This window comes from Arvicanthis niloticus, chromosome 7 (assembly GCF_011762505.2).
Source record: "Arvicanthis niloticus isolate mArvNil1 chromosome 7, mArvNil1.pat.X, whole genome shotgun sequence".
Taxonomy (NCBI): domain Eukaryota; kingdom Metazoa; phylum Chordata; class Mammalia; order Rodentia; family Muridae; genus Arvicanthis; species Arvicanthis niloticus.
In genome coordinates, this window is record NC_047664.1 from 42,750,610 (window position 1) to 42,764,365 (window position 13,756).

The 13,756-nt window shown below is 45.3% G+C and overlaps 1 protein-coding gene and 1 long non-coding RNA gene across 3 annotated transcripts in view; one reads left to right on the forward strand and one right to left on the reverse strand.

Annotated features, from left to right (window-relative positions):
- Nucleotides 1–339, reverse strand: part of LOC143443091 (uncharacterized) — a 37,764-nt gene extending 37,425 nt beyond the window's left edge. Inside the window, exon 1 of the long non-coding RNA XR_013111818.1 lies at nucleotides 221–339. This is a non-coding gene — a long non-coding RNA (uncharacterized LOC143443091). The remainder of the gene's footprint in view (nucleotides 1–220) is intronic.
- The window catches only part of Stx18 (syntaxin 18), an 89,688-nt gene that overhangs the window by 53,384 nt on the left and 22,548 nt on the right, over nucleotides 1–13,756 (forward strand). For both annotated transcript variants that reach the window (XM_034508589.2, XM_076938411.1), the window contains exons 2-5: nucleotides 1,406–1,473; nucleotides 11,660–11,775; nucleotides 13,354–13,431; nucleotides 13,597–13,663. In XM_034508589.2, the coding sequence (XP_034364480.1) occupies nucleotides 1,406–1,473; nucleotides 11,660–11,775; nucleotides 13,354–13,431; nucleotides 13,597–13,663 (329 nt within the window). The remainder of the gene's footprint in view (nucleotides 1–1,405; nucleotides 1,474–11,659; nucleotides 11,776–13,353; nucleotides 13,432–13,596; nucleotides 13,664–13,756) is intronic.

Below are 13,756 nucleotides of genomic sequence, written 5' to 3' on the forward strand. Positions count from 1 at the left end.
GTGGTGATCAGTGCAAATGCAGGGCCCTTGGAACAAGAGAATATGTTTGAAAGTGGGTGCCACTACCCAGTGTTGGACAAACTTCTCCATTAGTGCTTGTTAAACAAGTGAACGTTCTAATCATACTTGAGTTTATTTTTGTGCTTTTTGAGTGCCCGAGAGCACCTTTCTGACCTGCATTTGTAGTACTGGTCAGGACCCTGTGGGAAGCTGGACTAACCTTTCTACACATCTCCAGTGTTATGTTGTCAGTGAGAATGCTGGTCGTCTTTAGTGCTTCCTGTGCATAGAAATGTGAGGAGCACTGGACGGGCCTCCTGGGCAGCTCATGATGCATCTGAAAAGAGAAGTGTGTGTATAAAAGCCAGGTCAGCATTTACCAGCAGCCACATTGGAAGTGTGCAGAGCAAAGGGAAGATCCTCCTGAGTTGACCTTTACAGAAAGCCTTACAGAGAAGCGAAAGTTCAGCAGATCTGTCAGCAGGAGCACAAAGGCAAGAGCCGAGGTCTTAGTGAACAGTAATTACAGGACACAAACAAGCCACTGCTGGCTAGTCATTCTCTTCCTCTCAGAACCCTCGTCCCAAAGCACTGTGACCTGAGTTTGACTCACTGACATGTATAGGCGCTCTGAGACAGTTGGGTTTGGTTTCTGGTACTGTTGATGGAACCAGGGCCTGTAGAATCCTAGATGAAGGCTCACATGCCCAGGCTATACCAGCAGTTCCAGAGGAAGCCCTTTTAAAACTTGGAGTCAACCATCTCAAAGTAAGAGTTTCACAACGCATTGCTTCCTGCTCATCTGTGGGGGTACCTGTGAAGGGGGTAGGGATCCATTTGGTTTATATCATTGTCCAAATGATCTCAAACTGTGTTGCTCCCAGAAGCCCTAATTATATATATACAGCTTCAGCCTCAGGATCCATCCCCTACAACACCTGAGAGAAGAAACTATTATCTGTGAATACAGATAATACACCCAAAAAAATATTACTCCTTATTGGGCTCATGAAGTGTACTTTCTGGCGTACCTGTACTTTCCCTCAGCATCCCTACCTAGCATCATAAGTCACTGTAGTCAGAGGAAGGAGCAGCCATTGGTTAAAGAACAAGACCCATGAGAGTTAGCATGGTAGTGACTGTGAGGTCGTAAAATCAAACTTGTGTGTTGGGTGTGGTGGCTCATGCCTGTCATCCCAGTGCTCCTTATGAAGACAGGAGGACCACAAGCTCAAGGCTGTTTTGAGCTACACAGCAAGACCTTGTTTTATCACACACCCCTCCCAGCAAAATCAGAAGCAAAGTTTCTGAGTTTGCAGCTTCAGAAACTCCTTGTGTGGAAAAGAGTGCACTTGCTCAGTGTCCACCTGTCTATATAAAGTGTTTGGTGTCTTTTCAATTGTAGATTTCTCACATTGGGAAGCTGAGAGACTTTCTCCTAGAACACAGGAAGGAGTATATTAATGCCTACAGGTAAGTGGGCTTTGGTGGCTGCATTGCTTTCTGTTGTACAGTCTGCTCCTTTTTTGTCCTCACTTTTCACTAACTCAGACTTGTAATGGGAATGGTCAGTGTCCTTGTTTACTTTCTATTGCTGTGATAACACCATGACCAAAAGCAACTTGAGAAGGAAAGGGTTTATTTCATCTTACACTTGCATATCAAGGTCTGTGATTAAGGGAAGTCAGGACAGGACCCTAAGCAGGATCCTGGAGGCAGGAAATGATGCCTACCTAGGCTACAGAGGAACACAGATTACTGGCTTGCTTCTGTTCAACTTATACACCCTGGACTACCTACCAGGGGAGATACCACATCAGTCATTAATTACTTACATCACCATCTGAGTAGATCCACTGTGAAGATCCACTGCACTGGTATTGGCTCACCTTTTCCTCTTAAATCAAGCCGCCTACATCCCCTTTTACCATGGTGCTCCTGCCTTGCCAGCCTTCCTGGAAGGCTCCATGCTCCTCCTAGCTGCAGGGCATGGCCAGATGAAGTGCTTCCTATTTCCACACATCCCCCTTTCAGCTTCGCCCCTCAACTTTTAACTATATAGTAATATGGAGAGTAGAGGAGGGTCCAAACATGCTGAGGCTTTAAACTGTGTCTTCTCATATTCCCTGCCCCAGATCTCTCTCTCTCTCTCTCTCTCTCTCTCTCTCTCTCTCTCTCTCTATCTCTCTCTCTCTCTCTCTCTCTAAAAAAAAACTAGATCTTTCTTTACTTTCTTTTTCTTTAAAGATTTTATTTTATTTATATGAGCACACTGTAGCTGTCTTTAGACACACCAGAAAATGACATCGGATCTCATTACAGATGGTTGTGAGCCACCATGTGATTGCTGGGAATTGAACTCAGGACCTCTGGAAGAGCAGTCAGTGCTCTTAACTGCTGAGCCATCTCTCCAGCCCCCAGATCTCTCCTATTAGTGTTTATTTCTCCATCATGAATCTTGATAACCTGAATCACAGTATGTAATTATTTAATCAGTTAATAGGTTTTTGTCACTTTGTAAATTTTGTGAGGTCAGAGACCTTATCAACCTCTCATTTATATTTCTCTAATGCTTCAGCTGTGTTTTGCACTCATTATCATTTCTCAGATAATACATGAGTGATCCCTCATATCCCTGAGGCCCGTGGCCAGCCACTTGTTCTCATTCACGGGGATTTTGGGAACATCTTAAGGGATCTTGTTGCAACAGTGGGAGGAGTGCTACTGGCACCTGGCAGATGTGGGGCAAAGGCATACCAAGCATCCTTCATTGCAAAATGTAGCCTACTATAGCTACAGGGCAGCTGGCATCAACCCTGAAGGGGCTGCCTCATCCTGACCTGCTGACTGTCCACACATATGAGGATCCACACATATGAGAACACCTGCCCAGGGTCTTCCTGCAATTCTAGATGCTTAGAGCACGTCAGAGAGTAAGGGAGAAATCTGTCTCTTCCTTATAAAGCCTGCATGCTAGAGGGTTGGCAAGGACTTTCTGGTGACAGGTGAAGACAGAGCAGGCCATGGGGTGGGTGTGCTGGGGATATTACCAGTTTTTTTATGTAGTGTGGTAAGGACAGGCCCCTTGAGGCATCATCCTAGTAGACTCCTCGAAGCCTGAACTCTGGCAAGTTCAAGTCCATCTTGCCTTACCTTGTTGTCCTCCTTCTCCATTAGCTGCAGAGAACTTGACAGTCCCTCTTGTGCTCTGTACCTCGTCCCCAATGCTTCTGAAATGTAGCTACACACAAGATTCCTAGTGGTTTTGATGATTTGACTCTCTCCTTCCATTTCACTCACATACTTACTTGCCTCCTTCCTAAGCCACAGTTTCTGGTCACTGCCAAACATGAGTCTGCCAATCTGGGAAGAGGGTTAGCACCTCAGACTGTGGGCTGTGTGTGTGCTTTCTGTCACATGTATTATTTCTGTGTTTTGCTTATTACCTTTGAAACACAGAAAACATTTTTAGCTTCCAGATCACACGAAACTGGACCTGAGAGCTGGGTTTGGCTATAGTTTGCCAACCGCTGGTGCATGCCCATCATCCTCGTCATTTACTGTGCTGGAATTCTCCAAGAAAAGCTCCATTGCCTTCTCTGTTCTCTCAGCCTTCTGACTTGTTCATCATCAAATCCAGTGGCTTTTCTCAAATCATGTGTAAATGGAGTAGCACAGAGTACACCTTCTAGTACAAAACACTCACTTATTCTATTATTTCTTTTTTATATTCTATTGTGCTGAATTATCATAGTTTGGTTATCCATTTGCACAATAAATAGATGTTTCCAGGAGCTGCTGTGACTGAGCACCTTCTGAAGTCTTTGTAAACATAAGTGTTCATAGGAGAGAGATTTCTAGGTTCTTCACATGGCGGATGTATGTTTAGCATTAAAACAAACTCCTAAGCCTGGGCCTAACAGCTCAATGGGCAGTACTTCTGACTGTGGATTGGAATATTCAGAATCAACTATGAAGCAGTTTGCAAGGCAATTTCACACAGCTTGCCACGATAGAGTAGAATTGCCAGTGCTCCACAGCCATGCCATTGTCTGGTATGGGCAGTCTTTCATTACAACCACTATTAGTATGAAATAGCATCTCATTGCACTTTAAATTAACTCCTAAAATGTCTTAACACCCTTGGCTTCATTACAGTGGGGTTGTCCACAGGGCACTGGATTCCACATCATACAGGTGTTCAAGACCCTCACCTAATGGTATAGTGTTTGCATGCTTGTATGTGCTTACTGGAACCATCTTAGATGGCTGATGGCATCCAGCATAGATCAGTGCTCTTAAAATACTTCCTGCTGTAGCATGTGAGAGGACAGAGAAGAGCCCATGTACTGTCAGTGAGGACCCAGTCATCTTGCTCTGAAGTTCCAGTACAGTCTATGGAACCTCCTGTTAGAATGCCTTGCAAAGGTATAGGACTAACTGTATTTCCACTTCCTCTGACTATTCCAGCTTTTGCTTCTTTATCCTTAACTCGCACCATAGAACTTTGCAAGGTTTGTGTCTTATTTGTCTCTGTTTTGCATTTGAAAAGTACCATAAATGTTGTATTAGTCTGATTTTCATCCCTGGGACAAATGCCTGAGAAAGCAACTTAAACATAGAGATGATTTGATTTGTTTTCTGATTCCAGGTTTCAGGTCAAGGTCAGTTTATTACTGTAGGCCTGGTAAGGTAGAAAAGTCATGACAGAGTGTGGCAGGGCCAAGTAGTGCACCTCTCAGCAGCCAAGATCTGAGAGAAATGGGATAGCCACCCCCTTCAAAGACATATCTACTGACATGCTCCCTCCAGACAGATGCCACTTGCCAGTAGCTCCTTGAAGCTGCTTGTGGACTGACTCATGACTCAGTAATAATCAGCTGGGGACCAGGTCTCCAGCAGAGGCCATTGAGGGCCATTTTATAGTCAGTTCTTTCTCCCTACACACTCAACCCTTGTTTGTCCATTTATGAGGTACGCGTTTCTCCTAAGTACTAATACATATTTTGTCTCCTTTAGTCTTAGAATTCCCTCTCCCCATTTTTACTGAGTACCATGCAAGGCCAAAGACAGACATTTTGCTCCACACAGGCAGGCAGCACTTTAAACAGGAGGGGCACTAAAAAAAAGAAGAAGGAGGAGGAGGAGGAGGAGGAGGAGGAAGAGGAGGAGGAGGAAGAAGAGGAGGAGGAGGAAGGAAAAAGAAGAAGGAGGAGGAGGAGAAGGAAGAGGAAGAAGAGGAGGAGGAGAAGGAGGAGAAAGAAAAGAAGAGAAGAGGAAAATAGAGCTCAGGGATTTGGAAGACACTGGTCTTGTCAGGAAACATGATGTCCTTGGAGAAGTGACATTTGAGCTGAGGTGTAAAGGAAAAGGAGTTACCTAGTGAGCAAAAGAAGAGAAGGAATTGGTGTGTGAGGGCCTGTAGCAGCTGGCCCCTGGGAATAGTGTCTGTCCTGTGAATCGAGTAGCAGTGGTGAGAGGAGCTTTCACGCAGTATTGACCCCACAGCTGAAGAAGCACTGTGCCATCTGGAAAGCCAGGAACATGTTTGGCCAGAAGGTGGCTTCTGGCCTGGAGTCTTGTCATCAACACACAGGAACACCGTGGTGCAGGCATATGGACCTGCCCTGGCTGCAGTGTGGTTCATCGTGGAACTCAATAAATCATCAGAATCTGGCCATGACATCACTACAAGCCTCTTTCTCAGGTGGCTCTGTCTATATGAAACAAGTGTCTGCACTTCAGTACACACACACACACACACACACACAAATTCCTTTATGCAAAATGGCAATAGTTTACATACATTCCTCAACAAAGAAACTCACATCCCATGTGAATATAAGCAGTCTCTAACACTGCTCCCAAATTTAACAAGCAATTTTATGCTTTTAAATGTCTTTCATTTTGATGTTTCGAAATACCCTGAGACATCATCCTGGTGCATAATACTGTTTTTTTTTTTTTTTAATTCTGCTGTTAACTGGCTGGTGAACACTAGATGGCAGTATAAATTTTATTTCTGAAGGTGTGCCCCTGTTTGTATCAGGTATTAATTCTATAGGTCACTCTCACAACTGAGGCTGCAGTCACAATTTTACAGACCTTTTATGAAAGTCTGTTATCCTGCCAATTGACACTTGAACAGGCATGACTATTCCTGAGGCCCTCCAGGCTTCTTAGATGTGTATGGAGCGCTGTGATTGTGTTGTCAACTGATGGGACCCTGAATCACCTAGGAGATAAGCCTCTGAGTATCTGTGGGGAACTATCTGGATTAGGTTGACTGATGTGGAAAAATCAACCCTAGCTATAGGCAGGCACCCCTTTGTGGTCCGGGATTTTGAACTGTTTGAGATGACTGAGCTGAGCACTAGCTTTCATGACTCTCTGCTTCCTGATTGTGGATGCAGCTGATCATCTGATGCAGGCTTTTGCTGCCTTCCCTTCCCTTTCATAATGAAACTTTGAACTGAGACTCTCACACTTGTGCTGTTTTTGTCACAGCAACAGGAAAAGAACTGAAGACAGGCTCCCCCATAAAGCACCCCAGTACAAGAAGAGCAAGGGTTCTTATATGCCCAGAGTAAGCTGATTTTCCAGAAAAAGCTAAAACTATAAAGAGCATTGTGCTGAGGCTTGAGTGTGTAGAATGTAACTGAAAACGTGAATAAATGTTGACTGTTAATGCAAGATTTTGAATGAGTAAAAAGAGAAAAGGTGGAGAGGTCCATCTCCAAACTACTTTTGTTAGAAAGGCAGTAAAATCCTGAAGTTTCATTCACATTAGAGCGTAAAGGCTCCTTGTTAATCCTCCCATTGCCTTGGAAAGCATCTGGCCAGGTAGATGATGAGTGCTACAGAAGGAGGTCTGGCTCAGGTCACCCCTAGCAACCATTAAGAGTCTACAGAAGCCATCTTATCTCCAAACCTCAGTGTCTTACTCCAGGCTGGGTCCTGCTCACTGCCTGTTTCTGTGCAGGCTGTAAGCGAAGGTCAGTTTTGAGTGTTTAAATGGTTGGAGATGAGGTAAAAGAAGATAACATTTGCCACATTTGAAGTGATATGAATTTCCACTTTCAGTGCCGTTACAGGGGAGTTTGAAGTTGATTGTGTTATAGTCTCTGGCTCCTAGCTAGCATGACCCGATCCCTTTGCTGGGAGAGAATGGAATAGAGGGAGCCTCTGCTGTCTGTGGTCAGAGGATGAGGGTGAGATGGGCATTGGGGCTCTGTACATGCCCAGTTCCTTTGGCTGGAATACCCACTCATCAGGGAAATTCCTGCTCCTCTCTTGGGATTGGGCAGGGTTCACTCTGGGGAAGCCAATACACAGAGAAATGCCAGGACAGAGGAGTAGGTGTCACCATACTGTGCTGTCCATGAAGACAGGGACAGGAGTCTCTCATCTGCTCCCATCAAGTTCTCCTTCCCTAAGGTTGCAGGCCATTGCCAGCCTTTCAGCCTTACAGCACCCCTCCCAGTGCAATGTGCTGGCCTTGGCCTGCTTCTAGGAACATTTTATAAGCAGTGTAATCACAGAATTGAAAGAGTATGGGTTGTAATACTGCCTTCAGACCATGAGGCTTTGTTAGGTTGACATAATTAGGAAGCTATAATTTTTTCCAGAATGTAGAGCTCAGACTTTATTGACCCATTTAATTTTTTTAATAATGGCATTTTACTAGAGCAGAGCAGCATGCAGCCTCGGCTGCCTCTGGCTGGATCTTAGAATGACCTTAATTAAAATAATTTCTCTACTCTGTACCTTTTTCATAATACCCTGGCAACAAAACAATGCCACTTGGGAAAACAACTTTGTTGGTTTCTGTTGTTGTTACTAAAAGAGTAACAACACTGTCAGTTTCCAGTATCCAAGGTCAAGTGGGTCTGTATAGTGTTTCTAAGGGCTCCCCTCCTCCCTGAGTAATCAGTACTCTCAGATTAACCTTTAGATCTTCACTTTCCCTGAGCTGGGCTCCTTAACTGGGAGTATGGAGCCAGAGGATGTTAATCCAGTGTTTTTGGAACCAGTGGTGCACAGGTTCACCCTGGTGGGTGGTTGCATATTCTTTCAGAAGCCAGCACCTTTCTGACTTGGGAATGGGAATGTTTGACCCTTTCACTTCACTACTCCCAGAAGAGCCATTTAGATTGCCATTTAGGTACATGTAACAGAGCTTACCCTCTCATCACCTGGAAATAAGGAGTCACTTATTCAGACTCAGAAAGAACATTCCAGAAGGAGAACCAGGGCTTGTAAGGTCCATGTGCAGCACTTATGGAAAGTGAAGGAGCAGAAGGCAGCTGATGAGCTGGAATCAAGGGCTGGGGGTAGGTGAGATGAGCGCAGAGAGTTCCTCAAGAACAGCTTTGTTTATCCTAACAGCCTTTGCTCTTAGAAACCTTTGGAAGGCTTGACAGGATCCAAATCTGTGACAGCATCCATGTGGCTGGGGTCCCAGAGCAGATGAGCAGATCCAGGCAGAAGCAGCAGATCCTGGAGTCAGCTTCAGCTGCAGACTGGGTGGGAGATGGTGGTGGATAAATAATGGAGAATGTTCTGAAGGTACCGTCTACAGGATATGTAAATAGATGTGTACAAACAGAGAGGCAAGGGGAGCTAGGGATGATGTCAGGGCTTGGGGCTGAGCAACAGGAAGGAATAGAATCACTACCAGCACAGCCTGGGGAAAGCTCCTGGAGAGCATGTTTGAAGAGAGAAGTTAGGGGCTCGGTTTTAGACCCAAGTGCAATACAAGTAAGATGTGAGTGAGGCTGCCCAATGGGTCATTAGATGTCTCTGTCCAAGTTTAGTGACTTTCTCCTTTCAGTGACGTGTAGCACTTCAGAGACTACCCATCATTGTTTAAGATCTCATTATGTTCTTCGGGATCTTAACCGCACAGTGGAGAGCCTTTGCCCTGGTCAGTCCTTCAGCGCACTGCGATGGTGCCAAGGATCCTGTCTTCACAGCATTGCTTCCTTTCTGCTGAGGCCGCTTGCCCTCAGTTCCCAGTGCTTCCTGTGTTCCTTTTGTGTTCTCTTTCTTCTTGAGCACACAGGTCCAGATCTCAGGGTCTGTTTAAGTTTTGCCTATAATAGTTGTTCTGTTCCAGGCAGTTCTACATCCCTAGTTTTTTCTTTTTGAACCTCGTGCTATTACCTAAACCTTGCCATTCTTCTCCCTCCTTTATGTCTGCCTCATTGAAACAGGAGCCTTTCTATGTAGCCCAGGCTAGCCTTGAGCTCTCAGTCTTCCTACCTCCCCGGTCTGAGGTTCCAGGGGGTGCTCTGCCACACCCAGCAGCTCCTTTCTGAAGTGTAAGTTCTACAAAATTTTATCATATCCCTATCCTTTATAAGTGCTAGGAAACAGAGAGATGAGAGAGTCTGAGCATACATTTAGCTTAGTGGTAAACACTTGCTTGTCATGCATGAGGCCCTGGGTTCAATCCCAGCATTAATTGCAGGGAGAGGTGGTAACAAACAATCATACAAATGGTACAAACAAATAAACGTGGAGATGAATAAGGCAAGAGTCTTAGATCAAGGTCAGTAGCCCCAGGCCCAGCCTTCCACCACTGTTCCATGTGGCATATCACCTCATCTCCCCTTTATCACACTTCACCTTTCCATTAGCTACAGAGTCCCTGACCAGCTCTGGCAGTCACTAAGAGCAGAATTCCTACCTGTCCTGCATTGCAGCCAATTTGAAGTCCTCACCCTTCTTTCCTCCTTCCACTGTTACCTGCTTCCATTGTTATTCTGCTTCCTTCAGCCATGCCTGCCTCTCAAGAATCAGTTTGTAGATTCCTCTGTCCCCATCCATCATACACACACACATACACGCATGCACACATGCACACGCACACATGCACACACACACACACACACCTTGGTCTGAACTCTCCAGACTCACTGGCCATGGTGGCACACTCCTGTAACCCCAGCACTTGGGAAGTGAAACCAGGAGGTTAGGATTCTTCAGTCTTGAGGAAGTCTGCTATGGAGAAACAATGCAAAGTAAAAATGGCCCTGTTCGTTATTCTTCAGAGAAATGGTGCAGCCATGTGCTAGGCACATCAGTGTGGAGACACAGTGAGTGCATGCCATGTGCTGCCCTCCCTGGGGTGCCAGCACCAGCCTTGCTGTTCCTTTTCTTTCTTCACTTTCATGTGCCCAGGTGTGGGGTAGATGTTATATGTTCACCTCAAACCGTCACCCACAGGGCCGGGGAGATTGTATCTGGCCTCTGTCTCCATCCTCTGGTAGGACATGCCTTATATTCTGCCTGTCCTGCTCAGCACCTCATTCCACAGGAGCTGACCATGCTCCACTTTGAGCATGTCACTACTGTCCACTTCTGGTTCTTTGCTGATCTCTCCTATGTCCGAGTGCCTTTTGTGGAGATCAGAAACAAGCCTTGCTCAGCCTAGTTTTGAACCCCATCCTAGTACTTATCCTAAGAGGGAATGAATGACTTGTGAGGGTTACATAAGGGAATCAGATACACATAAAGCGCTGAGCATAGGCCTGGCGTATGTTCGGGGTTAGTCAGGCATTCCACTCTGTGCCACATGCTTTTAAGGGGGAAGCAGACACAGGTACACAGTCCTTACTTCTATATAGCTTCAGAGGAGAAAAACAGACTTTTTGTTGTTATTTGAGGGAACAATAAATGCAGTGGAGTAAAGCAAAGCAGGGTCAGAAGCAGATAGCAGCACAGTAGAGGGGAGGGTCAGAGGTGGTTCCAGCTCTGTCCCAAAGCAGAGAAACAGAGGACAGCTTTGGAGTGCAGGCACGATAATTTCCTGACCAGCACATCATGAAAAAGTAATGTTGGCTGAGTACCATGGAGGCCATTGTTTCTGGAGTGAAGTCAGAGCCACTTACCATAACAGAGTGGAAACTCTGTGACCTGGGTCACAGGTGGAAATGGGATGGCAAGGACTTTGTCTTCTGTCCCCATGGCTAGATGAACAGGTGAATGAAAATGGGGTGGTTTGAGTATCTGTATTACATAAGTACCTTTGCAGGCTGCAGCATGTGAGCCTGAAGTCCAGCTGTAAAGTGCAGAGTATTGAACTAGGCTGAGAGGTGTCACGGTTACTAATCATGCTACACGTCCCTCACTCTCTGAAAGGTGAGCCAGGTGCTCTCTACTGTACTGCATAGTGCTGTGTTACTAAAAGTAGATGCCCTCACCCTTCTGGGCACTTCAGGAGGTTTAACTTAACATGTGGGTCGGGGAATGTGGAATTTGTTTCTGTAGGCTTTTTATTCTGAGGTTTGAAAACTGCTTTCCAGTAGTAAAAACAAACAAACAAACAGAGCAGCCCACAAAAGTTTCTCACGTTTCATGATCATGTCACTACAGCATGTAGGGTGAGTGGCTTGCAGCTCTAACGGAGTGATGCAGTCCTCAATCAGAGCCTCTGTTCCTAGCAAAGCTGTTCCCTGCAGCCTGCTTCTGTGTAGCCATGGAGAAGATTGTATGTCATGGCCTTCTGCTTCACTCTCTAGACCATTCTCACACCTATTGGTCTGACCTCTTCACTCCAGGTCTTAGCTTCAGTGTCACCTGGTCAGGGAAACATTTCTTCTTAACACTCTACTCAGACTGCATTATGTTCTCATGCTTTTGTCTTCTTTTTTAGCCACACCATGTCTGAATATGGGAGGATGACAGACACAGAGCGAGACCAGATAGACCAGGATGCTCAGATATTCATGAGGACCTGTTCAGATGCAATACAGCAACTCAGAACAGAAGGTGAAGTGCTCTGAAAGATGCCAACAGATCCCATAACTGTCCCAACCAGTTCAGCAACTCATTGTGCAGCCACTTACCATTCCTTCTTTCTTTCTGAATGACATTTAAGACTTAAAATTTTATAATCCCTCTGAGCTAAGGTGATCAAAGCCCTAAAAAGACCATCACTCAAGTTTTAAAAAATGGAAGGCAGGAATGGAGAGGACCTCTCTAAATAGAATCCATAACCTACCAAAGGCCAAGGTCAGACAGACTAGATTGTGTGTGTGCAAGCATTTGCATATCTGTGGAGACAAGCATGCGTGGCTATGTTCTGAATGGCAAGATGGGTGCATGTAGCCAAGGGTGGAAAAGTATTCCCTAAGATCTGCTTGTCCTATTAAAGTCAGCTTCCATACGAGATATCATGATTGAAAGAAGGCTCTGCAGCCATGACTCAAAAGCTATGCCATACGCTAGTTCTGTGGCCTTGGGCAAATCATTTTGTCTCCCTGGGCTCGACTTTTACATTGAAACAGTGCAGATGATAACTAGGCATATCTCCTAAGGTTCACTTTATTTCTTACAGCGTGCTTAGAACCCTGCCTGACACTAGGAGCCTAGTATTATCTCCCCTTCATAGGGTTTCATCCCTGTTGAGGAGCTAGATGGCTTCCCAGTCTTATGTCTTCTTTGATTCTTAAGCATATACATCATTACTACAGAGGTCAAAGTTACCAGGTGCTGTTGGGCCCATGGCAGAGAATTCTGGTGGAGAAGCTTCTGAGAGAACACTGATTAGCCACTGGGGAAGTCTGGTGAAAGCTTGCCAGAAAAATATGCAACATACCAAATTCAAAAATTCTGTGTCCAGCATTGGAGAGCTCCTCGGTCATTATGTGAGTCCCAGGTTATGTAGTCCTGTGGTAAAAACATGACCTGTGCCCCATACTCTTAAGGACATTAGTCAGGCATTTATGTGACTTTAGGCTACTCATTGCCTCTGAACCTCAGTTGGCTCATCTGAGGTAATTTTGTGAAGTCCTGTCATAATGCCTTCACACCGGGCACCCAGCCCCTCCACCAATAGCAACATCTTACTGTAGGAATTGCCACAGGCTTCTGTGTGGTAGCTTGTCCTTGTGGCTCGTCAATGTGAAAGGTTCTTAGAGAGCAGCATAGTATGGGTAGTGCCACTCAGTGTCAAAGGGGAGAAAGCAGCCACTGTAAGCTGAAAAGCAACTCGGGCAGAGGGTGTCTGGGTTTCTAGCATGTGTGATTTAAGCATGTCACTTGAAGGTGAGCCTGAGCACTGGATGCTGTTAATACAGCCAGGTCAGCATTCCGGAAGGCGCGGATCAGCTCTGCTCCCCCGGTGCTGTAATAAGCTATAAATTATTTGACTGCAGTTTCTATGGGTTTAATCTCTCACCTGGTGAACCCTAATAAATCTTACTCTTAAAAATGTAGTCTCACTTGACATGAGGCTGTTTTATAGCTGTGCTTTTGAACATGCTTTCAATGAAGCGTTCTGGGGAAGCTGACTGTTCTGTAGGGTCCTTGAGCACAGACCTGAGTGCTGTCCTTTTTCTCTTACAGCCCACAAGGAGATACATTCCCAGCAAGTGAAGGAACACAGGACTGCGGTTTTGGATTTCGTTGAAGATTACTTAAAAAGTATTTCATTTTCTTCTAAAAGTCAAATGTGGTATTTTATAAGACATGCAATTTAGAATGGAACTTTGCTAGCTGAAGACCATAGTGTCTCATTAGTTTTAATGATACCTTTGCCTGAGAAGCCATTTTAAATGGTCTCTGTTCTGTTTTTTTCTGCTTCAACAGGAGTGTGTAAGCTTTACTCTGAACAAAGAGCCATCCGAGTGAAGCGCGTGGTGGATAAGAAAAGACTGTGAGTATTGCTGCCTTTGCTCTTCCTCAGTTAAAACAGGGCCAACAGGAATGGCAACCAGAGCTCCTAAAGCTCCACCTCTGTGGATTGCTG